We start from the raw sequence: 27,001 nt of genomic DNA on the forward strand, positions 1-27,001 counted from the left end.
GCATCCAGCAGAACCTGGATCCATTAGCTGCTCACTTTTAAAAGTGTACTTTTAATATACTGTACAATTTGTTAGTCGCATCGTTTGAGGGTTGCAAGGAAAACAATTTCCACTAAATAACCTTGTGTTAAGGCGTGTCTGATAATTCATGCATTTCCTCGTCATTTAGTTATTTTCGACTCACTTAAACACTGTTCATATGAAGTCTCTGGGGACTCTTGTCACATTTGGTTATTGAAAAGCATCGACATATCTTGTGAGTAGAAATGGTTTCAAATGCCAATCATGCCATTATCCAATTGTTTCCCTGGGGTTCATGGTCCCGCAACATGCACTATAGAGGATCACTAAGGCCTTTAGTAACAGGTGCCCTCAAGCCAATCATAGCTGTTTCTTTGTGTCCTTATATACTGTTAAGGAGGTTCATCAAAGACGTATTCAGCCCCCCCCGAGAAGGCAATACAGTGCAGATCTTACTTGGATGGGAGTGCAAACCACAACAAACATTTTTATTTGAAATATAGTTAATAATCTCCAAGTAGCTTTTATAAATAAGCCACAACTTTGAGTGTCTACATTGTTCTCTGGAAGGTAAAAAAACAACAACTTGATTGTTGAAAAGCACTAGAAATGCCAAAGAGAAATCTGTCAACGTAGAACAAAACAAAGAAATGACAACATTGAAAGGCAACAGAAATACACGGTTATGCTGACTGTCTACAGTTGGTAAAACCACATCGTAAGGCAGCGGACCACCTCTCTGCTCACCTGAGACCTTCCCTAACAACACTACTATTACTACTATTTTATTCACTTTTCTGTTTCCTCTGGTGTGTAAAAAAAAAAAAAAAAAAATGATTTGAGGTGGGTGGGTTTGAACATGGTTGCTATCAATTACTTCTGCCTTCAATCTGGTCTTCAGTCATCCAAATGGAAAATTTCCGTCACCCCCCGTTCCACTAAACAGTAGAAAAGTATTGTCTCAATTGCGGTTGGGAAAAGTCTTCAGCATAAAATCACTAAAAGAGAAAAAACACTTTGGTGTTAAAAAAAAAATGTGACTACGCAAAGAAAGGTTAGAACTCATAAGGATTTAAACACGGAGCTCAGATACTGCAGCTGTATTTGTGCCCAAAACAAAGTAATTATATTAATACCAATAATAATCATCAGAGGTCTACTTGAGTGTACAAAGCAACATTATTTCCCGCCAACTGCATTCAAAATCTCATAAGTCCTTCCCAAGGAATTCTTCAACCCCCCCGCTCTGTCCCTGGCGCTTAATGAATGGCAATACTAACCCATTAATGCACCTGCACTAGTCTAGCTTCTTCAGTGGCTTCAATCATCTCCAAATGTCCTTCAAGGGGGTATGCAAGTGTTGGCCTGGTAATGAACAGCAAAAACAAAACCATCTAACCCCTCCCCCCTTAAAAATAGGGAAAACTCCACATGGGATGGAAAAAAACGAAGGGGGGGGGGGGTAATACAAAAGGCTGGCGGCCGTCAGACCCGGAAGCTCTCCCCCTTCCCGTCGATGTGGCGCAGGCGGAGGTACACGTCGGTGCCGATGCCCTGCATGGACTGGATAGAGAGGGACCCCCCCAGGTAGTCTGCATAGGCCCGGGACGTGGGCAGCCCGAAGCCAAACCTGTGGAGACCGGGAGCCCCGTCAGCACTTTGTATTTTTGGGAGTTTTATCCTTTGTTTTCCACTGCTGCCTGGCTGTTGTAACAAAAGGAATTTCCCCCCTGGGGGGGGGAATTTTCACCTCTATGGGTGAAATTCGCATTTCACCCATAGAGGGCGAGATGAGTCCATTTATAAAACTTGCATCGAAGTCACAATTTGGACCAGGTTCAATCCATATCACTATAAATTACTTAAATAAGTTGATTTCGGGATGGTTGTCTTTTATAAAAAAAATACACATATCTATCCATCCTATATAAATATTTGTCCACTTTCTAGGATATTATTCACTTAATCAGTATCCGTCTGTAACTTGTCCTAAGAATGTCACCGCCATGTCTGACTGTTGTTCTGTTAGAGTTGTGTCAGACAACACTGACAACAACTCTAACAGATCCTCTGGCCCATAAGGACCAGCCTCCGCGAGGCGCGTTACCCGTGCATGGGGCCGGACTGGGGCCCGCTGTTGGTCATGGTGTTGAAGAGGCTGCTCATGCGGGGGTCTTGGTTGCTCTCCTCTGCCGTGCTGAAGTGGTAGTCCATCACCTTGTCCTTGTTGGCGTGGGGGATGCCGCCGCCGCGGTCAGAGATCCTGGGAGAGAGGAGGGAACGGAGTGAAGCCGGCGATACACGCCTACAAGACTGACGACCCCTTAGCCGACGATATGAAGACTGGGCCGCATCACACGCTGATGCGACGGACTCTCTGATTCAGGTCATGGACAAGCAGTCTGCTTATTGGAGCCAGGATAAGTGCGGTGCCGAGGAGCGCCATAGAGGCACAACATAGATGGCCGCCGCCGATGTACGACGCTATTGAAACGGTTTTAAATGGAGACACTGGTTCACAGACGTTGTCGTCGCTCAGTGCTGCGTCGGCCACCAAAGGATCACTTTTGGATCATCCACAACTCCGGTCTTAAAATACCAAAACATGTTCGATATTTAGGACTGAAAGTCCAGACTGAATCGGGTCGGCTCCGACCGGTCCAGGCCACAGGTTTGAATCCTACATCTAAAAAGGTGTGTTTGGTTGTTTTGCTGTACTTTGCTGGTTCTATCCGTTCTTCTAGGATATTCTAAACCGTTCTAACCCTATCCATCCCCAATTATATTGGATAACTGGGCAATTCAAAAAAGGCCACCATGGAAATTGTCTAGGAGTTTCCCTGTTCTTCACCCAACTCACCTGATGACAAAGTCTATGTCGTTGTTGGCAATGGTTACCATGACGTCAGGCACATTGTAAGGCGTGTCCAGGTGGCTCTCCATGGTGGATCTGTTTGGACAGACAGGGGAAGGTCGTTGGGTTAATGAGAGGACAAGCACCACTCCAGTGCTGTAGTACATAAAGGCAAGATGAATAATGATCACAATTTGCAAATGGAACTACTGTTCAATAGCAAACCAAATTAATTGGGTGGTTTCAGCAGATTTATTTAGAGGTTGTTTTTAGTAACCCCTGAAGGTCAATGCAGGTGGAACCGTGAAAACCTCTAGCAGAGGTAGCAACAGACCAACTGTGTGCTTCTGGACACTGTACGGCAACATAGGTAATGATCTAACTAACACACACACACACACACACACACACACACACACACACACACACACACACACACACACACACACACACACACACACACACACACACACACACACACACACACACACACACACACACACACACACACACACACACACACACACACGGGGTGGGTGGGGGGATCGGAGCTGGTCCTTGCCGCCGTGCGGGCGTTTGCGACCTCACCTCATGGCGTTCTTGAGCAGCTCGGGCAGGATGTAGTCCAGGGGCAGGGGGATGAAGGGGAAGCGGGCGGCCACGTGGCCGTTGATCCGCACCCGGGGCGAGTTACCGTACTGGTGCTCACACAGCCGCCTGGAGGGGGGGGGCAGACTTTAGACCCCTGCTGCAGACCACAACCGTTCTGCCAGATTAGTTGAGTCAACATCACTGTCTAAATGAACGGGGTCCGCTTTTCTTTTATTCCCGACATTGAAAATGATGTGAAAAACCCGTCTGTTTTCCTATGTTCTGTGCTAGTGTTGGCCCCTAGAAATGTAAACCTTTATTTAAAACATTGATATTGGTTCAATTCATTTCACAATGTTGCTTATCCATTTTAGTTATAAATACAGTGAGGAAGACCGGCCGTCATTGTGTATGCTTTGTATAACGGCGTGTCAATGGAGACATGCTAAATTCCTTTGGGTTCGTCACCATTATGTTATTAACCCCTGAGGCTCAAAGGTCTACTGAATATGAGAAGTCTATAAAAATCGGACATCACAGCCAGCCAAGTATTTCAACCGTTCTTTCTTGTTGACATTTGCCTTTATTCCCGTAACTTGTCAACAATGGGGGAGGGGAGCTACGGGGTCCACGTGACATTCTTATCAACATGCGTTATCGCCCGTTATCTACAGGAGGCTAATGACGGCCATATATAGCCATAATACCCCCAATATGCCGCGTTTCACAGCACGGAAGGTCACCAGGGATAACTGAACAAACACAGCACTCACCGCGCAAAATCCACCCATTTCTCGATGATCTTCTTCGGGGAGAGTCGTCTGCATATGATGCCCACAAAGTCCGGCTGGATGACGCAGAATAAGAAGAAAGAAAATAATAAACAGTGGGTAAACGTTGATTACTTCAAATCCTTTACAGCCTTGTTCTACAGTCAAAAGCAAATACAGTCAAAAGCAAATATTTGCTTTCAACAGTATCCTTTAAAGCAAGCACCCACATGCAATGGTAACAAGGTTGCATAAGGGTTGTTACATAAGGGTTGTCCCAACGGAAAATACAAAAATTACAGGGGCTTTCACAACGTTTCAAACCCTAGAGAGCACAGGCACAGTCGGAAGGCGAGAGCAGAAAATGGCTTCTCAATTCCCACGGAAAACACAACGACTGACACACAATGGCACTGACAAGCAGACACCAGCTACATACGTTGTCCTCATGGAGGGAGAGGTGGTGGGTGGCCAGCATTCGGATGCCCAGGCGGGAGCACAGAGTGGTGTCCAGGAAGCCCCGAACGATGGTCTCGTCCTGTGGGCACAACAACTGGTTCATCCTCTACCAACAAGAACGGCCTCTCCATAAATGGACCGGAGGTCATTAAGAACGTTTTCTTCCATTTCTTGAAAGTTATTCACACTTTCTTAATCTAAAAAAAGCACAAAAAGATAAGAGAGTGGCGATAAAGATGTCGTTTTAGATAATGAACACAATACCTCTTAGCTAGTTATAGAGAATGCATCGGGGCTCAACTTCTAGACACCATCCACTGCACCATGTGAAGTTAGATAGATCAAGGGGAAATTATGCAATAGAGGGCATTAAGCTGTATCGGCTCTGACAATGCATACAAGTTATGAGGATTAGTCCAGTCTGCAATGTGGACGTTTCAACGGGCTACCATTCTGGTTGAGTGAGGGTAGGAATCGAGAGCCCTCTGTTGATTCCAAGGAAACATTGAAGGAAAACACAAAACGTCAGCTTTCATTCCTCTGACTGAAATATTTGTTTGCAGCCGTCAATGACTTATCTGTGACCCTACATACCCCCATGCCTTCTGCATGACTACTCAATAAGACTACTTTATGAAAGTGCTGCTTTTGCTACTCAGGACCGGTCCAAAACACCCACATAGATTCAAGAGTCTTTGCAAGACAGCCACACCCTGAGTGCCTCAACATGCTTCTGTTTGCCCAAATCATTGTAGAGCAATCACACAATGTATGATTTTGGAGCCCGAATTCATTTTTAAAATAAGTACATTTTTAAATAATTTATAAAATACAAGTCTCCTCTCCCTCTTATGCCCCATTTCCACTTTACAATTACATCAGGCAACACCTTGATGTGTTTGCGATGGGGATCTGGTCCCTGGTGGTCCCCTACTGGAGGTCCCCTACCTGGATGTGTTCACGACAGGGCTCTGGTCCCTGGGGGTCCCCTACCTTGATGTGTTTACGACACTCCCTGAAGCCCTCGGCCAGCATCGTCACTACGTCCTTGTGGTCGTCCAGCAGCTGCTGCACCAGCTTACTGAAGCTGGCTTCCACCTCCTGGTCCTTGATCTGTTCAGAGGGACACACCGGCCTCCAGTTCAACACATGCATGCCTCACGTGGCAATTTGTTGTGACCCTGGAATGAATGAACGCGTGTTAAATGTAGCTATTAAATAGTGTGTGCACAGTTCGCATTTTAATTCTGCAAACCAAAACAAACTGGCTAAGATACAAATTATTATGCAAGTATTTTAAAAAGTGGATTTACATTTTTAAGTAAGTTGCCTTCGGAAAGATATGATGGCAGTTTATGTTTGTATGACATAAAAATGTAAAATCTAATTCGCACATTTAAAAATGGGTCTGGAAATTTGCGGTGGAGTCAAAGCTGCAAGTGTTCAACGTCAATAGCATTCTTCTTGCATTTCCTCTTCCTGGCCGTCTGTGTTCATGTTTGTCCTTTTTTTACCTTCACAGCCCTGCTTAGCTGATAAACAAAGCAAATGTTTGATTGGATTTTGGAATCAGGTGCATTATATTTTCCATACCGGGACACAGTTGGTAAAGTGAGTGTTGAACTACTCAACGACTACACGTGACGCCTCAAACAGGACAGCGCACTAAAGACTGCGCCAGAGAAAACAAAAGGGCATTGTGATAGGGGGCCTTGTTATCTGCCACATTCAATGCATCCATCGAGCAAAGCCAATCACAGCTCAAACGGCAGATCATGTTCTGATTGTGGCAAGTTCAGGCGCTTTCTGATGTGACGTATCCAACATGCAGCATTAGCACAAAGTGAAAGACCCACCCTTCTCCCGTCTCGCAATAAAGAAAAACTCAGGTGTTGGGTTAGAGAGGCTCCCGGGTATAAAATGAGGCTCACTGGGGAACACCGCAGACGGTTGAACCCGACACCTGCCGCCTCTCTGAGCAGTCCCGCCGTTAGGCGTTATCACAGCGCCGTGATTAATGTCTCTCCTTAGCCTAACCCCTCCTCTATACGACTAACCGATGGGAGGCCAGATTTGTACAGAATTGAAAAGAAAACGATTGCAAGATTGTTGGGAAGGCAGCGCGTTATTGCACAACAAACGAGCACATCGGTTGTGCAAGTCTGTTGTGCGAGAATACAAAAATAAAAACGGAAAGAAGTCTCTGTGCAGTCCCCCATTAAGACCCATCAACAAGGAGGTGGTTGGAAGGGAAAGCCCCCCGGAAGACTGTTCTGGTCGATCGACATGCACTTGTTGGACCACATTCTCCCCGGTGCTGGAGTCCCAACACGGGCCGTGTGCTCATCACCCTGGAGCGGCCGGCTCCTGCAAAGTTCAGCGCCTGGACTTAGGGCGACCGACCGCACGTGTCAGGACTCAGTTACTCAGTTATAAATACACCCTCACAAAGCCCTGAACTTGAACATGGCTCTACGTTGCTACTTCGGTGTATGCGAGAGAATGTGTTTGTGTGGGTGTTTGTTTGTTTGTTTTTAGGGATGGGTATCATTAAGGTTTTTACGGTAATACTACTTTTTATCAACACTGATAATTGATCCGGTAGCTTATTGGTACTCTTGTCGGTTCTTTATGTTGATTTTTGACAGAGTGTCAATCGATTTTACCCTAAAAATATAATAATAATAATTAATGGATTATGAGGGCTTAAATTATTTTTTTTAAAATGGGGGGGAATTCCCCCCTCAAGAGCTCCGCATTAGGGGGGGATTATTTAAGTTTGGGGGGGATACTACTTGCGAGCTTGTCTTACATTAGGCCCCCCAAAACTAATTCAAGGGATTCTCTTCATTAAATTCCTTATACCAATTTGCTCACGTGCTATGATTTTAACTGTCGTGTACTGTACCCTAAGTCTTCTGCTTTATCTTTGCTGAGTTGAAAAATTAGGAAAAGAAGAAATCAAACTTTGTTTTCAATTAATTCATTAACTTTGAATCCTTTTACATACATGCTGACTTCTTTTCTGAACTATATACAGTCCTATTAGTTTCTCCCTCTCCTCTCTTAGTCACATCTTCATGGTACATCAGTATCCTTTCTTTTTGTAGCTCCTTTTCCTTTCCTCGATCCTTTAATCTTTCCCTGTCCTCTGCCTCCTTCCACTTGATAACTGCCGTCAAAATCAAACTGCTGTCGATCAGGGCCAAGCTCAGAAATAAGCATCAGATTGCTGTGGTGTGTGTTATTCATAGAATTTATTCTTGATCCTGTTTTTTTGTGCTGAATCTGGGTTCACATGAGACACTGGCAATGTTTCGCAATCATATCATTTGTGAATCTGATTCACATGCTCTTTTTGGAGGGGTGGAAATGTCAGGAATTTTAGAGGTATATTTAAGCCAGCGGCCCATTTTTTGCATTAGCCTACTGAAGGCTCATAGCGATCGAAATAATCGCTATGAGCCTTGCAAGAAGAGCAAATGGGTCGTGTACAACTTTTGATAGGGAGAGAGCGAGAAAGAGCAAGCGCGAAGGGGCTCCGGGTGAGTGTGTGTGTTTGTCGCCAGATCAAAGATTGTCCAAAGGGCACATGCACCACTGAAATCTGAAGATGGTTCATCAAGTAAAATCAATAGGTGTAGACTTCACACCTTCCCGTTCTTAAAAATGCATCGGACAACAAAGTGAAATTTGTGTGGGACTGTCCCGCATTATGCTGGCCTGAGTTGCGGGATTTGAAAGAAATATGCGCAATGCTTGCATCCCGTGCTGAAATTTAAGCCCTGGATTATTATTCATTAAACAATCCCGAGACTATGTTAATGTCAATTCATTGTTCTAATAAATGTCAGGTTAACAGCAATAAATAAGAGACCCGTGTGTGTGTGCGTGCATGCGTCTGTGCGAGTGTTTATCTCACCAAGGGAAAGTCGATGAGCATGTGGTAGGCCCGGATGTAGAGTTCATGCTGTAGGAGAGAAGACAGGGGGGTTAAGGTTGGAATGCCATTCGCTCATTGGCTGTCAGTTGCCACACATGTCCGAGATGCAAGCAAGCAGTGGTGGAAGAAGAACAGTGGGATCCCTTTCTCGGAATACTGAGATGTTACTTTGAAAATGGGATATCATATTTCTCCATAACCCCCTGGGGCCTCCCAGGGGGTCACACACACACACACACACACACACACACACACACACACACACACACACACACACACACACTATTTGGAGCCCATTTACAACAAGGCTTGATATGAACCGCATCATAAGGGCTGCACTCAGCAGGGCGGGAGGAAGTAGGTAAAAGTTCATCCAGGAGGCGCTTAGTGGGTTATGCAAGCAGCAGAGCAGTTTGTGAGAAGAGAGGAACAATGATCCAGCCCACTGGCCCAAGACAAATCTGACAGAGCCCCGAAACTGGGCCTGTACACTTGGTTTCACCTGCAGCACTGATTACCAACACAAGACACAGACTACCAACAGAGATGCTACAAAGGCAGTAGTTCTGGGCATTTTACCAACAAGAAAAACGACGGTACTACACTGAACCGAGCACCTGACCGGGAAATAAATAAATTAAACTCAAGAAAAATTAGATTCAATAGACAGGCGTCTACTGAAGAGTACATGTTAGACCAGCAGTGCATTAGTATCACTTTACAATATGGGTACATTCATTAAAATTCTTCAGCCTACTTATAATTGATTAATGGTGGTCATGTTTACCAATTGGGTTAATTTTAACTAAGTCAAAGGTGTTCATTATAACTAAGGTATTCATTCATACATTATGTAATATGGTTAAGGTTAACCCAAACCCACCAACCTGGGACTCTTTGTATCAGATAGTATTGTGGTGTTGATGCAGCTACTTTTCAGTCTGACTTTGGCGCAATGTACGATACCATCTATTTTCATGCGTGCCTCTCTCAGGGTTATGAATCATGAGAACAGGCTGTCCTCCTGATGTCTATACTTTGAATCAACATGTCCCATCGCTGTGGCGTTCTGCCAGTTGAACCGCATCTTGGCTATGTATGTACTTTCCATGAAATATGGTGCAATGTCCAGCCTTTACACGACAAGACAAAATACGTCCCATTTCAACGAGCCATTTTGTTTTGCAGGATAACATCGTCAAGCTAGCATCGCCGCGGTGGGCTTCTTTAAAACCGTCATCTCCCTTTTTAATAAGGCGCATGTATTTCAATAATAAGTAATACATTATCAAGCTTTTGAGAACACTAGCCATACTCTTTGTGCATGGCGCTGCGTCTCATATACACAAGAACGGGTCTACAGTCCTACAATTTGAGAGACAACTTCTCCCTCCGAACAGCCACCATGGCCGACGTCCCCGCAGCATGGTGAGAGGTGGGGGGCCCGCTTTGGTCTGACCATGGAGACGGCCCATCCTGGGCCCCGGACGGCACAGATCAGCGCACTTGAACTACTGCTGGTGGAAAGCGCTAATCAGCGAGCCACAGTCGGACAAAAGTGCCAATGGAAAAACGACATGACCTAGTCTCCTATATCAGACTTTCAATAGAGAGTTTGATTTTGGAAGCTTCCAATTAGTTTAGATCGTTACAATCATGTTCCTGGGGGCGGAGATCTGTGCGCCTCACACGGAACGGGTCTTGACTGGAAACCAGCCGACCGTCGGAGCCCCAAGTGAACGAGGCTGGCCGACCCTCGGTCGAAGGGACTAAAAAGCCGTCGACACAGGGAGACGGCACAAAGTCTGGGACAGAAGTCCGGAGTCAGGAACGCAGTCACTCCTGGTTTCCCGCGTGGTTACGGATATGTATCACCAAAGATCGTTCAGGTGAGCGGATTAAGCGTTCAGCTTTTTTGTATTTCTAGAGTCTAGCATTTAAACTGTTTGCTACTTCTAGCTGAGTTTGTGTGAGTCATATTAGACACTTACCGATACCTGCCTCAAGCAACGGGATACATACATACATAAAGTCTAATAAAAGATGAGCTCAAATCTGGGTGAGAGAGGCATGCATGCATGCCTGCATGCATGCCTGCATGCATGCCTCTCTCTCTCTCTAATAGTAAGAGTTCATTCAATTCCTTTTTTTAACTACTAGATATGGCCTACAAAAACTCCTGTCAATCCCCATTTAAACTAATCTAAACTTTAGCTCACAGTGGAACCAAGCCACAAGGGATTAGCAGGGTGTGTGGCCTTGTGTGTATGAGTGGGGGCAGACTCACCACTTGGAGGATGGTGGGGTTGCAGCCGATGATAAAGGGCAGACTGCGGAAACCTTTGATCCGATGGGCGATGCGCACAGGCAGCTCCTTGTGCAGGTACTTGGCACTGCTCTGTTATCACACACACACACACACACACACACACACACACACACACACACACACACACACACACACACACACACACACACACACACACACACACACACACACACACACACACACACACACACACACACACACACACACATTAATCAGTCTGTGATCAGATCCGGTTATTTGGTAGGTTATCAGGCACCCAGTGCAACTTTCGAGGCTTAAAAATAAACATTCAATTTCTAGTCTTTTTTACACGTAGTAAGTTTCAATAACTCCATACCATTACATAACGACATTTAAGCAGCAAAGATGAGACGTCGTTGTGTGGTGAGAACTGATAGAAAATCGTAAACAACAACAATCGCCGGTGGGGAGAAGCCATTTTTCCATTGACTGGAAGCCTGCTTTATTTATTGTAGGTTACAAAAAATAAAGAAAATGGCGGCATTGTTGTTGTTATCGATTTTGTATCAGTTCTCACCACACAACGACGTCTCATCTTTGCTGCTTAAATGTCGGTATGTAATGGTATGGAGTTATTGAAACTTACTACCTGTAAAAAAAAAGACTAGAAATTGAATGTTTATTTTTCATTGAATGTTTACATAAAGTTGCACTGGGTGCCTTTAACAGCAGTGGGTTTACCAGGATGTGTTGTCCATCAGGTGATTTCCCAGCATACAACAGTGTGGCTGGCATCAGACGAACAGAGGCCTGGAGAGAGAGAGCAAGTTATGGAACACGTCCTAGAGGACTAGACAATGAGGGTTGGGGGGAGGAATCTCGGGAATGACATATCTATATATACACATCTTTAACATATAGATGGATTTCGTAAATAATGCATATATATATTATGTGTTCTGCCCATCTCTTTGAATGTACACACACACACACACACACACACACACACACACACACACACACACACACACACACACACACACACACACACACACACACACACACACACACACACACAGAGAGGGTTAACTACTTAACTCATGCAGGCTGTCATAACATAAAAACAAAAGAAGAAAGAACAGCAACAGAGGGTCGCAGTCCTAGGGTGGTGGATGTCACCTATCCAGCCTGTCGATGTGACCCCACTTTGATCCCCCCCCTGCTGCTATCAGTTAGCGGTAGCTCGTATAGCTAGGTAGCAGCATGCTGACCACTGTGTCCTCACTTCAGGAACCAGCTCTGACACACGGAGCTCTGCTCACCTTCTCTGCGGAGATGTCAATTGCAGACTGGTTGTAAAATGAGGTGACCGTCTTGGACCTTTCCCTCGCCATCTCCGAGTACCCCTGCATAGAGGACGTGGAGCGGAACCTAACGATGTCTGTAGCGGTTGTTTTGGCCAGTGGCAGCATCGGAAGCCTGCTCATCCCCGGGCCAGACCGAGAGGCACTCCGGCCCAGCAGCTCCACCGTCCCGATGACCGTCCGACGCATCGTGCGGCAGCTTTGTGTACAGGACCGTCCTGTTTCAAAGGTATATCAAATGTCTATCAAAGGTCTAGGAGGCCATGGGGCTCAAGTTGTAGTCGTGCACAAAGGCACGGCACTCAGCACAGTACTTGGACAGGGTACAGGAGGTTGCAGAAAGGGCTTTATGCATGTTGACCAGTAGGGAAGGGATTCTGCTGAAGGACATCGCAGTTCAGCCAATCACGTGTGGAGGGGTGGGGCCTCGCCCCTTTGACGAACCACTGTGCAGTGAAGCACAGCGGGGTTACGTCATCACGTACATCGATCTGTGTTATGTTTGTTGTTTGAAGCGAGACACACGCTAGTGCTAGTGTACGACTGACATGTGATACACAACAACACTATACCATAGCATATATAATGCGATTTCAACTGCAGTAAAAAGAGAATTTCGGTTAAAAAAAAAAGTGAATTGGTCAACAGGTTATAAAGGGAAGATACAAGGATCAACTTTATTAATCCCGGAGAGAATAGTTGAGAAAAAAGAATAGGTCTATTATGAGTTCGCCCTGATAGAACCAATGTGCGGAGGATAAATTAAGTTGTAGTGTTTGTATATACGTGCTACGTAAATAATTGGAGAAAGAATAATTTTAAACCCTTATTAAACCCCCAAATTCCAAATCTCAGAAATTAGAATGCTACACGAAATCAATAAAAAAAGAATTTTAAATAGGTACAGAAATGTCAGCCCTCTGAAAAGTATAATCATGCGCATGTCCTACACTACCTTCTGCATGAATTACTGCCTCAATGCGGCGAGGCATCTATCCTATTAGCCTGTTTCACTGCTGAGGTTTTATGAAAGACCAGGAGGCTTCAATTCTGCATTTTTCGGTCTCATTTTTTATCTTCTTCTTCATGGTCATTGTAACCATGTTTTGGTAGTTGGCCAGTGTGGGCAGGTGCCAAGTCCTGCTGGAAAATGAAGTCAGCAACTCCATAGAGCTTGATGGCTGAAGGAAGCATGAAGTGTTCTTAAATGTCCTAGACGGATATGTCGGCTCTGGAATTAATAAAGCAGAGTGGACAAACACCAGATGACATGGCTCCCTAGATCAACCCAGACTGTGGAAACCTCACACTGGACTTAAAGCATCTTGGATTGTGTGCCTCTCCATTTTTCCTCCAAACCCTGGGACCTTGGTATCCAAATGAGATGCAAAATTTGCATTCGAGTTATTATTAAGCCCACGTCCAGGAGCTGTAGTGGCTCTTGTTGCAGTAACTCCAACCTCAGTCCACTCCTTGGTAAGCACCCCCCAGAACCCCACTTTGGAATTGGCCTTTTACCGACAATCCTCTCCAGCCTGCAACCATCCCTGCTGCTTGTGAACCTTTTTCTTCCATATTTTCCCCTTCCACCTAACTTTCTATTAATGTACTTAAATGCAGCACTCTGAGAACCTTCAACTTCTTTTGCAATGACCTTTTGAGGCTTTCCCTCTATGTGGAGGGGGTCAATGATGGTTTTCTGCACAACGGTCAGGTCAGCCAGGTCAGTCTTCCTCATGATTGTGAATTCTACTGAACCAGACTAATGAAACCCTTTAAAGGCTCAGGAACCCTTTGCAGGTGATTTGGATTAATTAGCTGATTAAAGTGTGAAACTATGATCCTATTCACAATATTGATCCTTTTCACAATATTCTAATTTTAGTTAAAGATTTATATTTTGGGGTCTTCATAATCTGTAAGCCATTATTATAAAATTATAACAAATAAATGCTTGAAATATCTCACTTTCCCTGTAATTAGTCGATAAGATCTTTGTTCCACCTTTTAAGTTGAATTACTGAAATGAATGAACTTTTGCATGATAATTCACATTTTTCGAGTTTCACCTGTATACTACACAGGACATCGACAATCTGATTATGTAGTCATTATCAGATTTTTACCATACAATTATCTTTACCATCAGCAACCGTGAAACCTACAGCCGGTTCTGACTGGTCAATAAACATTACACAGTACTACCGGTAGGTTGTAAAAAAACAAAACAGCGACTTGTTTCCCGGTCACACATCAGTAGCTGCGAATAGGGTGCCGACTTCAGCTTGGTGTCTTGGTTCGTATTTTGGAAGCCATACAGACTATACATACACTGTCTAATACAGGACATTTCAGTGAATTAGTTCATCGCCAAAAAGGGTTTCCAGTACCACTAGTACTTTTTACTGACATAAGGAAAGTTTTTTTTGTACTATTAATTGTAATTATTAAATGTCTGACATTTGTTTTGCCCCAAATAGTAAATCACTTTAGCAATAATATCAAATATATTAAAATATTTTACCCTCAATGCAGCTTCCCCATAACGTTGAGAAAGTTTTCTTAGTCAGCATTTAACTATGCAAGGTCCAACAACTCTGCCAGAAACAAGTTTCAGATGTCTACCTCACGTTCTATTTAATCAAATGCCGCACAGCAACATTAAAATAATTGACTTTTCATCAAGACCATTTAACCCTTTTTGACGAATGGAAAATCACTTAAATTGAATATAAGTCGACCCACGATTGACGTCAAGCTGCATCGACATCAGCTTGATATGAGTAAAGAACACCCAACAACAAAAACACACTGGACAACCTTTAAAAGCAGTAAAACAAATGGCATGCAAATATCAAATACCTCCAATTGCATGTTTCTCAAAACAAAGCCCCTTTCAGTCACTTTCAAATACATTTGTACATTTGTTACTCTGCAAGCCCCAAATTAATTAATCAAAGTAATTTTTGCCATTCCTCATACAAATTATTCATAACCAACAAATTCTAGAATCACACTTCGACCCGTTGCAATATTGAGATGCGATCAGTAACCTTTAAAAACACAAATTGTTTTCCTCTTCTTATTCAGGACGAGTCCTCCCTTTTCCACACTACTACCATGTTCTTATCACTGAGCGCCACCAGGTAGGAGAGCCCCCGTCCCATGGCCACACTGTTGATGGAGGGCACCTCCACTGGGCTGGAGCTCCTCATCAATGGGGCCGGCCACTCCAGCACCTGAGAAGAACCCCGAAAGACCCTCGTTAGCAGAACAAAACCATCAAATGCCCCGTTACGCAAAGGTCCTTGAGCAATGGGGTGTACTTCCTCAGCAGATGACTCAGTCATCCCCGTCAACAAGCAAGAAGAAATCCATGCAATACTGCGTGTTTAATTAAGTTCTCCAATAGGGCTTGTACTTATTAGCTACTTCTATTTTGAAGTATAGGAGCATTGGAATGTTGATTCATGTGTTGGTGGTTAGGAATTTTTGCTCATTGTTTTAGCAATGAATTGTGAAAATATTTGTCATTACGGGGAGATGTTGAGTTTGAAACGGCCACAGCGATTCTGATGCGAGACGTGACAAAGTATTCATTAGCCTAGGTTACTGTATCTATTTACGCTGGTTTTGGATTTTACACAACTGAAACTCTCTTGAGCCATCGCCCGTCTGATGTAAACGTTACCTCAGTGGGGGGGACCAGTTCTCGGCGCTGATGATTGTTTTCCAGGAGGAGGTTGTGCAAACTGTAGGACCACAGCCGGCCCCGGTCGTCCCCGCACACCAGGTAGCCCTCCTCTGGAGAAGGACACGCACACGGTGGGAACGGTTATGCTGGGCAGTCAAATTCTTGCAAATACAAAAGTGGATGTTCAATTCAATTGATTCATTCATGTAGACACAACAGCGCACAGAGGGAAAGATGGTGAGAGTTATTATACACGTTTCCTATTTATTCTAACAAACCTTCAGTCACACTGGTCCAACCCAGCATGCCTCCTACTGGTGTCAGTAAACTAAGTAGGTGCCAAAACCCAGCGCTAGTTAGCTCTGTAAAGCAGGCTTAGTGCGCCCTCTACGGCTTTGACTCAGCCCCATCCCATTACAATTACAATTAGGGCATTTAGCAGATGCCTTGATCCAAAGCGACTTACATCGGTTAATACACACATTGACACACCGACGGCAGAGTCAACCATGCAAGGCGACAGCCAGCTCGTCAGGAGCAGTTAGGGTTAAGTGTCTTGCTCAGAACACATCAACACTCAACAACCAAATTTCACAATAATAATTAAACAAAATGTTTATAGAATTGCTTTCCACGGCGGCTTGATGATCCACAGACTTTTATTTCTACAGTTGGACCAAAGTGGGACGCCAAAGTAATCCCACATGCTTTAGTGAACTTCAAGTGATGGTTGGATAATGCTGAATCCAGTCCACCGGGGGATGCCAGTGAGGTGAAAACCTGCCCTCTGCAGGTCGGTTTCTGTTTAGTTCACTCCTGGTGTGATCGTTTAATCACTTCTATCGTTCAAACTCGATATGTTGAAATTTGTTGTTCAGACTGATCTCCATGTCAGATGATTTCACCCAAGGTCTCACTCGTTATCGGACTGGACCGAAATTGAGACTATGCTTTTACTTTGCAGATCGTAAAAGGTTACACGATAGAATGATGAGGTGATTAGAGAAGACACCCAGAACAAAGACAACAAGCATTACCGTTGGGAGGCCCCCAGCCACGCACGACCCTAAAACAAACTAAACGTGTGTGTGTGTGTGGAGGGTCTCTCACCTGGACAGGTGCTGAGGGACAGGTAGGGAACGCTGGTGGCGGCCCACTGCAGCTCCGCCAGCAGCACGGCCGCCACGCTGCCGCGCCTCTTGGCCTGGCCCCGCGTCTGGCCCAGGCTCCACAGGTAGATGGAGGGCTGCAGGTGGCACTTGGAGGCTAGCAGGAGAGACCACACGCACACAAGTTTAGTGGTTCACCCTTCAAATCATTTACAATAAGACTCACTGTGTAGGGATAGTAAACATTTACAGTCCACATTGTGGATCAATAAAAAAAATAGCCAACAAAATACAGCATGAGACGAGGTTAACTGAAGCAAGATGATCCGTTAATTAAGCATCGGTTTAGTTTCACAACAACAAAAAATACAATAAAAAAGGAATAAAACCAATAGATTCTCTTCCCGGTGGGCCCGACTTACCCACGATGTCATTCGTAAGGAATCCTAAGCCGTCGATAGTGCGGTAGCTGTGGTCTTTGTCCTCCTGCTTATATATGGGGAATGTTATCTCCATCTCTGCGGCCCTAAAGAAGACATGATCATCTTTTATGGCTTTGAAGCCACTTAGCCTAAGACAGCCTGGCCTTTTCTAATGTTGTGGGGAATAAGACTATTGTAAGGCACACTAAAACAAACTCAAAAATGACATTCTGCAACCCAGCTCAAAATTCAAACTCTACCAGGAGATAATGACGGAAAATAAGGCAGAAGTAAGGAGACCTACAGAAGTGCATTTCAGAGTGCTGTAGTATTAAATCACTCAAACATACTTAACCGTTCAAAAGTTTGGAGTCAAATGAAGTTTTTTTCAAATGAAGATAACATTAAACTCATCAGAAAAACTGTTTAGACATTGGTCATGTGGTAAATGACTATTCCAGCTGGAAACTGCTGAGGCACATTTCCAGCAACCATCACTCCAGTGTTCAAATGGTTTGTTTTTTAGCTAACCGTGTTAAAAGGCTAATTGATGATTAGAAAATCCTAGTGCAATTATGTTAGCACATACTGGAAAACATGATATTGTCTGGGTGACCAAGCTTTTGAACGGCAGTGTAGGTTGGAATAAAGTGGCATACCATGAAGGCATATCATAATAAAGTAAAGTATAGAAATATGGACTAGCTGAACTCAAGTGGTCCCGATGGTAGTCTGGACGGAGTATAAGGCCCAAACCCATTTCTACCCCTTATCCCTTCCCCCTTCCCCTTCAAAACAAGGGGGAGGGGGTAAGGCAAAGGGGTAAGGGGTAGAAATGGGATTGGGCCTAAAGCTCTGGTCTGTCCCATTGATCCCCTGGTCTCACCTCTTCCCGGAGCCTGGGCTGAGCTGGGTGTTGAAACAGTGCAGGCCGCTGTCTGTGGCGGCCAGCAGCGCGGTGTCGGGGGACGCCGGGGGCAGGCACAGGTGGAGAGGGGTGCTACTGCACTCCAGCACCATCAGCTGACTGAACACACAAGACGTTGCAGTTGACATTGGGGGCGTGATAGAGGCCATGGCCGAGGGCTTGGTTTCATCTTTGAATATATTGTCGTCCCTACATCACCCAAATCGGGTGGTTTGATATTTTTTCACGTCCCCTCATCAGTGTTGGGAACGTTACTTTAAAAAAGTAATTAGTTATAGTTACTCACTACCTGTTCCAAAAAGTAACTGAATTAGTAACTGAATTACTCTATAATAAAAGTAAGTAAAAGTTAGTAAAAAAGTAAAACAAGTTGCTATATATGAAAGAATTTTGATTCTGGATTTTTTTAAATGGTTGAACTGCCAATTCAAGGCCCTGATATACTTCCAACTGAATATTAATTTGCTTGGTTGCAAAGGCTGTGGAACATCTACAGAATACTACAGAAAATGCCAACTTTTCATCCGATTGCTCCGGACTCGCCATTTCTGCTGCTTAATCGAATCAGTCTGGTGTGTGCGGCGCGCGTGTCCTGGCATGTGTGTAAAAACACTGGATCCGATTGGCTACCATGAATGACTCCGCCTTAGCCAATCATAATCACTTGTCTCGTTGTTAACCCTACCGGTCTCTTCCGGAGCAGTTTGTGTGTGGAGCCAGGGGTGCGTTCGGATTACGCAGTTCAATTCAAATCAATTCATAGTAACGCACACCACATTTAACATACAGTAACGGCAACAGCGTTGTAACAACGGAAACAATAATTAGTTAGATTACCTTGTTACTGAAAAAATAACGGTGTTACCCAACACCGTTCTTTTAAACGGCGTTATTACAAACACTGGCTCTCATACAGTCACTTTTACGTTATACTACAGAAAAACTGTTATACATGAGTAGCCCCATATTCTTTAATATCTTGTCCTATGTTCTTTAGCCCCACTCTAGCGACTGCAGTACTGAGATAACGTGTCCTTCCATCTGTAGAAGGGGGAAACCACGGGAAGAGCGTGTAGGCTTGGTTAGTCTTCCAATGCACTCACCTGGCCTTATATTTGTACTGGCTGTCGACTCCACCGATGTCCCACAGCGTGATTTTGTTATCATATGCCCCAGCTGCAAGGCAAGGGAAGGACATTACCAAACAACTCCCCAATAGGTTAACCTTTGAGTGAAGCAACAGTCCTCGAGGGCGCCATACGGGTGGAGTTAAAGGAGAATCAAGCCCCAGCTTTGGCATGCATTGGACAACTCCCTTTCTAGGAAACGTAAACTTCGGCATTCACAGCTTCTGATTGACCGCCGGGGTTTGTGGGTCATCTGCCGATTCAGCATTGACGCGACACAACCGTCCTACACTTATTAAAAGTGTATTGGAGGGGCGTTTACAGAAGGGCCTCCCTTTCAAATGGGCCGCCATGTTTAAAAACCGGGGGCTGCCAAACAGACCCGATACAACCCAGTAGCCCACCAGCCCACCAGCCCACAGTTGGTAGATTACCAAGACCATTGCACCGTAGATGCAGTGTTGTTTTTGGCAGGCATTTTAGATTTAGTTTTAGTCTTAGTCTTTTTGACGAAATGCTTCTTAGTTTTAGTCCCATTTTAGTCATTTCTATCTTTGAAAGTTTTCGTCTAGTTTTAGTCCGACGAAAACTCCGTGTGCCGTGTGCGTGCAGGCGCAGCTGCGCGCGAGCGAGGCTTTTAGTGTGTGATGGGGGCGTGACTGTTAGGACAAGCAGCTGGCTCCATTTCTGATGTCTGAGCTCTTGATTGACATTGCACGCATATTACAGTTGGCGGGAAAAAAGCATGTTTTGAAACTTTGTTCGTCCACTCACTAACAATTTAGTCTCGTCTAGTTCTCGTCTGACGAAAATGTCTACATTTTTCGTCATGGAAAAAAGGGGTCTGACGACGTCATTTTCGTTTTCGTCTTGCCTGACGAAAACAACACTGCGTAGATGATAGTCCTAGAGCCAGAGAGACGGGGGACGGAGGGGGCCACTCACTGAACAGGAGGTTCCCCTGCCGGGGACTGAAGCGCAGGGTGGACAGGGCCTTGCGGCTGGCCCGGAACTCTCCGTACGCCACGTTGGACTGGGGGTGGGTCAGGGTCACCAGGCCCCGCTTGCCCCCCGCCGCCAGGACGGCGCAGGGCCGCGCCGGCGCGCCGTTGTCCCGGGACATCTGCACCGTGGACCAGCCCAGGGTGAAGAACTCCTGCACACACACACACACACACACACACACACACACACACACACACACACACACACACACACACACACACACACACACACACACACACACACACACACACACACACACACACACACACACACACACACACGTTAAGAGAAGCCACTTTTGTGTCGTCCCCCCTCCGGGTATTTCGGTTCAATAAAAAAATCATGCTATTTTCTTTCCTCTCTCTACTCTTACTAGGGCTTTGACTTTTGCCCAAAAATCATATTCAAAGTTTGTTTGTTTATGAATATTTGAATATTTATTAATAATATATTGACCATTAAATGCCTTCAGTAAGACCTGGATTGGGCTTCGCAAGGTTGTTGCTATGGTTACCGGTCTTGCGTGTTCCAACGGTTTATTAGGTTTCTAATAAATCGCTGTCTAATCAATACTTCATTCACTGCCTCTTCCGTGGTCATTACAATATTATGAATGGACTGCGTCGGGATCTCCGACGTCCCTCCCTCTTGGCCTGCCCATAACAGGTTCGAATATTAAGGGCTGCCTAATATTCGTTCGAATTTTGATTTCTTTTTTGATATTCGAATTATATTCGAATAACGAAGTTTGGAGTCAAAGCCCTAACTCTTACCAACAACAGTGTTTAGCAAACCCTATCAGAACAACAACAGTATGGAGATCTTATAAGAAGACCAGCCCGGTCTAGCTCAATAGGTGTGTGAGGCAGGACGTGGCTCAGACCTCGCCAGGGACTTTGTACTTCTTCATGACCAGCCCAGTCTCACAGTCGATCACACAGATCGAGTCTCCTCCACACGTAGCCACCAGACGACCCCCTGCGGTGAAACCTGAGGAACACAGAAATCCACTCAGTATGCTTACCTGCAGGGCAGAGGTTCAGGCTGATGAACAGATCACCACACAGGCACATACCGATACAGTGCATATTGTTAAGGACAACTAATGGAAAATCGATAAGTTCAACTTATGGCTAGCTTAAGCCATTTATTATCAAAGCCTTTTTTTCCCCATTGTTGGAAGTATCGTTGATGCTCTGACAAATGAAATAAAAAAAATTAAAAAAATGTCTATTTCAATAAGCCTACCTAGTTAAATAATGACGTGCACACTTAATTCAATCATAATATTAGACAATACCGACACCTATTCTTGTAGCTTTGTCCCAGGTCGTAGCTTACCAACATTAGCATTTTGAACCCTGCATATGAGCACAAACACAACCAAATGAAGTTATTTACTTAGTTTAGATTGCTCCATCGATCTCTCAAGGATCGGGAGGACTAGGGACAAACAACCCTTCACACCCTAGTATGTGCCATTCAGCGCTTAATTCATGTTTAAATTGGGTTGTGAATAAACCAAAGTCTGCTTGGCTACTCTTTTTGCATGTAAATATAACCACGGCCAGATGAATGGCCTTTGGGTTGGTCGTCCAGGGAAAAGGATTGCTACACATCAGCTTGGGGACTCCGTGCCAAGTGCCCTTAACTATCGGGTCACTTAAAATGACCAAAGCAGTCAGAAATATCATGTACATGTACATGATACTCTGTACTGTATGTCTACAGTACAGAGTGGTGAGGCAGCATTGATGGCTGTGATTACAAATCATTTGAAACTAGTGCTGTCAGTTAAACGCGTTATTAACAGCGTTAACGCAAACCAATTTTAACGGCGTTAATTTATTTTTATTGCGCGATTAACGCAATTTATTTATTTATTTATTATTCTTTTTTTCTTTGACTCAAAACAAAGAAGCAGTAGCCTGACTGCTATGTTCAAGGCAGTATGTTTGTATGTTTATCATTTAATTGCACAATAGGCTTTTTTTTTGTATCGTCCTGTTTTGATCAGTATATGCCAATGTTGTTATCAATAAAAAAAACATTTGCACAAGGCAAGCCGATGCACTTCTCCATGTTGACAAGAGCATTAAAATGAGAAAAATTAATGTGACAAAGAAATCAAGGGATCTTTAGCATAGAAAAAACATTTGCGATTAATTGCGATTGCTCGAGATTAATCATGAGTTAACTATGGCATTAATGCGATTAATCGCGATTAAATATTTTAATCGCTTGACAGCACTAGTTTAAACCCTTCAGAAGGCATCCGAATGACAGAATCCAGGCGACCGATTAGGACATGACTTCTGGAGGGTTTCAACTCATTTGCAACCACAGCTATAAACCAAACATTGTGGTGGGGTGTACTCACAGCTGGTGTCTCCGCCGCCGTGGGGTAGAGGCTGGAAGGCGCAGGCCCACAGCGCGGTGCTGAAGTCCTCGGGGCTGTTCTGCTTACTATGGCACTGGAGCACGTGGAGCGGCTTCAGCTGCACCCTCTCCCCCTCTTCCCTCGGGGGCGGCTTCAGACGTGAAAAATAAATAAATAAATAAATAAAATAATCGTTGAGTTCACATTGATTTTGTTTGGTGAACAGTGCAAGATTGTGCCCTCTGTGATGTCATGGATACGTCTATGTTTACAACACAGAGTTGTATTATTTGCGTTATTGTGTGCATGTTGTGTTAGTGTGTGCATGTTGGGATAAATGGTGGATCAAAATCACTTGTCAAGTATACTCCGGGTGCTCACCTGAGGTCTGATGCAGCTCCTTTTCCTCGGGGACCCCTCCCGGTCCACGGGGGTAGCCGTGCTTGTGGGTAGGCCCCGGTCTCCGGTTGCGCTGCGTTTGGGCCGGCCGCCGTCCTCCTTGGGCGGCGGTTGCTCGACCAGAATCTTCCTGGGGGTCTTGACCGCGGGGCTGGCGGCGAGCTGGGCGGATGCTGCCTTGCGTGGGCTCGCCCTGACGGCGCCAGCGGGGCCTGCTCTCTGTCGGGTAAGGTGGAGGGCGCCAGGGCTGTCCTTGGAGGGGGAGCTGCAGGCGTCTCCTCTAGCTCTTTTGCGAGGGGTCAGCTGGAGATCTTGGTGCAACAGAGATTGCTTCCTCTTGACTGGGGAGTCAATCCCCTGAAGCAAAGAAAATAATAGATATCGTAAGCATTATATGGACTGTGAACACTATCTATCTATCTATCTATCTATCTATCTATCTATCTATCTATCTATCTATCTATCACAAACACGCGCACATGGAAAGGGTGGATAATCGTTTAGTTAGTCACCATTTTCCACATATTAAGCCAATCACATCCACTGTACATTGACTAGTTTAGAGCCTAAACCAGCATCATAATAGCATTAGTTTGACAGAGTTCAATATCCTCAACAAAAAATACAACACAGCATTAAGAGTCGTACGTTGTTCTCCTTTGTGATTATGGGCTCCTGGCTTTTGTCCCCTTCCTCGGTGCGCTGAAGCAGCGAGCGCAGGTATTCCTTGGCCAGTATCCCCACCTCAAAGGGAAGACATTTGATATTGGAGACATTATTAAGATGCCCAAAAACAGTGCATATAAATCCACTTGTTTTCATATTGATCTGCTAATTGGCTGCAGAACAGCTAATTGGCTTTAAATATGAACACATTAAGAGGTTTCGGCTGAAACCTTCAAACCCTAAAATAGGGTTTGAATATTCAACAAAAATCAATCGTAATAGCTTTGAAGAGAGAACACAGCATACAGATGAGCCCACCGTGTAACACAACCCATCCTGAGTCAACTTAAATAGATTTTTCTTTCCTAAAACATGGAGCATGTTGGTACATTTTTTAACTTAGTATTGTTAGAGCAAACCTGAGATAACAACAGTATCAAAAAAGCTAGTGTCTGAGGTTATTCCTTCAGTCTTTCATTAACTGCCATACCAGGGAAAACCAACACGTAAAAAGGTAAGGTTCTGAGCTCACCCTCCATCGGATATAGTCTCTGGTGGAGTTGGGTCCGAATTGGATGCTACATTGAGCCGTGGCCACAAAATCTCTCTCCATGTCCTCCATTTTCTCCTGGGAATTTGTTTCCAGGACGCCAAACTTTGTGGCCCAGATGGCAACCACCTGTTACACATCAGAATCGGACGGTGTTTGTGTCTAGTCAGTTACACTAGGAGCGAAAACTACTTTTGCATAATGCACAAGTCGGGTTCATTGTTCCCCGTTGCCGTCGTCGTACCCTGTCGTGGAGGATGCTGCTGCTGGTGTGGCGGATGTGGTCGGCCCGGCCGCCGATGTTCTTGTCGTTGTACGTCTTTAGCTTGGGCAGGAGCACCATCAGCTTGTACTCGTCGTTCACCTGAGGGCCAAACGTACGTTTTGACGTGCTAGTAGAATGTACGATATATCGCATAACACATCAAAACCGATGGCAAATAGCCTCGTTTCCCTGTATTTTATTTAATAATGCCGTTCCTCACAGTGATATAAATGTTGCCGTCCAGTTTGAGTTCTTCCAGACCAGTGAGGGAGTCCAGGGTGGTGACGTCCTCCATCTCGTTATCCGAGAGGTCGAGAGAGCGCAGGCTGGGCAGGGCCAGGCCTTTGGGCAGCTCCTCAAGACGGTTCCCAGACAGATCCCACGACTCCAGCGACTGGAGCCGGGACAGCAGCTTCACAGGGAGGTCCTTACATTGCAGCGCGAGCAGAGAGAGACTGAAGCAAGCAGAACAACAAAGGAGGTCCCTTCTTAATCATGAAAAGTGTACGTATTCCCATTGGGTTTAATAACAAACAATAGGCCACAATGACTCTGGAGTACATTGCTGGTTTTCAAGCAGTTGATATGAAATGTTACGATGCCAACCAAGATGTCCAGCAGAAGCCAGGCCCTTTGATGATTACTAGCAATGGCCCTCATGGTCTTAGTCCTACACTCCAGTCACCATATTACACATTGGCTTAGGATAATAACAGGTATACTTACTTCAAGGTTTGGATTTGTTCCAGTGTTTTGGTTTTGGGAGACGCCCTCTCCAATAAAAACTTTTCTGTTATCTTCGCCATCGCCTATTCTAAAATTCTAAAATAAAAGGAAAGGAATGTTTAAAGCAAAAGTTTAAGATGGAATATAGTTGTGCAAACAAAAACAATTAAATGTTGAAACTTAATGACAGTGACTTAGTGACAATAATTCTCAGATAATATTTTCGTACAAATGCCTCGGTACACCTCACAAAAGGTATCACAGCACCAAACAGAACGAGGTTTACACACCTTACCAACAGTAGCATGCTTACATCTGAGTCGCACTCATGGGTTACTTTGTGCTCTTATTTTGTAGTATGTTAATCGAGCATTAAGTGGACGGTGCGATGTTTTTAAAACCTTGATTTTCAATATGCACCTTGCTGCTAGATAACGTACTAGTATAAATCTTCTGGTTGAATTATTTATATGTAGGTATAATTCATACGCTACTCACCGATGCCGCCGACTCGCTCCCGGGAAAAAACTTTGTGCAGACCGTGACGTATTTTCCGATAGAGGAAATTGTTCTTCTTCTTTCCAACCGAGGGTAAGGAGAGCATTAGCGCCCCCTACTGTATGGCAAGAGTTACGTGCATTAGCGCCCCCTACTGTGTGGCCAGAGTTATGAGGCTCATCTACCCCCACCGTCTCAAAACGTAAGTATAATAAAAAGAAACCCGAGTCCCCCGGGTTCTGGGTCTGATCAACTGTTTCCGATACCCCACATTCATCATATAAGCCATCAATGTCACCCGACCAACAACGTAGACTACACTTCTGTACACCCAAAACATTAATATGCCAACCCCAGTTTCCTCCTTCCTGCAACAACCCACCTTCTGCTTCCAGAGAAGCTGGATACCGTTTTCTTCCTGCATAATGATACAGGTCCTGGCCGGGTATAGAGAACTATCAGATGATAACATAATGCTAATAATAATACTATATTGTGGGATATATACAATTGCTCGTGTACTCCCTGTGTTGGGGTCCACTCTGTGTATATCAGAATCACATGCATACTGTTTTTCTCATTATGTGTTTCTCAGGAGTGTCCCATTTATGTCAGATTGTTACAAATATCAGACTTTCTACATGTGGTGGACTCAATGGACTCATTTACAGTTTATGCTACCAACTGTAGAACGTCAAAAAACATAGGTGCACCTACATCCACCCCATGTCCCCAAGCATTTATTTAGTTATGCTGAAGTTTTAAAACTGAGAAGTTACCTCTATGTCTAGGCCTATATAGTGTTTTTGTAATACTGAACATCTTTGCATTAGTATGTGTACATGAAATTGCCTTGACGACTGTATATGTCCATGGTGCCAGCCAATAAGAAGCTAAAGGGTCTAAAAAGGCAAACAACAAATTAACCACTTGGGGCATC

At 44.6% G+C, this 27,001-nt stretch overlaps 2 protein-coding genes across 3 annotated transcripts; both read right to left on the reverse strand.

Moving 5' to 3' along the window:
- Window positions 1-473: 473 nt before the first annotated feature.
- On the reverse strand, window positions 474-12,646 carry bckdk (branched chain ketoacid dehydrogenase kinase). The gene is made up of 11 exons (XM_060056401.1): window positions 12,251-12,646; window positions 11,670-11,738; window positions 10,926-11,036; window positions 8,618-8,665; window positions 5,689-5,808; window positions 4,676-4,774; window positions 4,240-4,313; window positions 3,464-3,592; window positions 2,882-2,971; window positions 2,129-2,284; window positions 474-1,651 (listed from the first exon to the last, which is right to left on the reverse strand). Exons 1-11 carry the CDS (start codon window positions 12,479-12,481, stop codon window positions 1,507-1,509), a joined length of 1,272 nt encoding a protein of 423 aa, XP_059912384.1. The 5' UTR covers window positions 12,482-12,646; the 3' UTR covers window positions 474-1,506.
- A 2,021-nt stretch (window positions 12,647-14,667) lies between these two features.
- lrwd1 (leucine-rich repeats and WD repeat domain containing 1) lies at window positions 14,668-26,247 on the reverse strand. 2 transcript variants are annotated; one of them, XM_060056406.1, is made up of 16 exons: window positions 26,062-26,247; window positions 25,564-25,651; window positions 25,058-25,292; window positions 24,817-24,936; window positions 24,555-24,701; window positions 24,005-24,100; window positions 23,339-23,713; window positions 22,958-23,108; window positions 21,461-21,567; window positions 20,518-20,728; window positions 19,549-19,621; window positions 18,404-18,544; window positions 17,518-17,621; window positions 17,097-17,252; window positions 15,984-16,096; window positions 14,668-15,531 (listed from the first exon to the last, which is right to left on the reverse strand). In XM_060056406.1, exons 2-16 carry the CDS (start codon window positions 25,641-25,643, stop codon window positions 15,379-15,381), a joined length of 2,262 nt encoding a protein of 753 aa, XP_059912389.1. In that variant the 5' UTR covers window positions 25,644-25,651; window positions 26,062-26,247; the 3' UTR covers window positions 14,668-15,378. The 2 variants fall into 2 exon arrangements, with proteins under 2 accessions (XP_059912389.1, XP_059912388.1); XM_060056405.1 differs by having other exon boundaries at window positions 25,564-25,659; window positions 26,062-26,246.
- Window positions 26,248-27,001: the final 754 nt, after the last annotated feature.

Source organism: Gadus macrocephalus, chromosome 7 (assembly GCF_031168955.1).
Source record: "Gadus macrocephalus chromosome 7, ASM3116895v1".
Classification (NCBI taxonomy): Eukaryota; Metazoa; Chordata; class Actinopteri; order Gadiformes; family Gadidae; genus Gadus; species Gadus macrocephalus.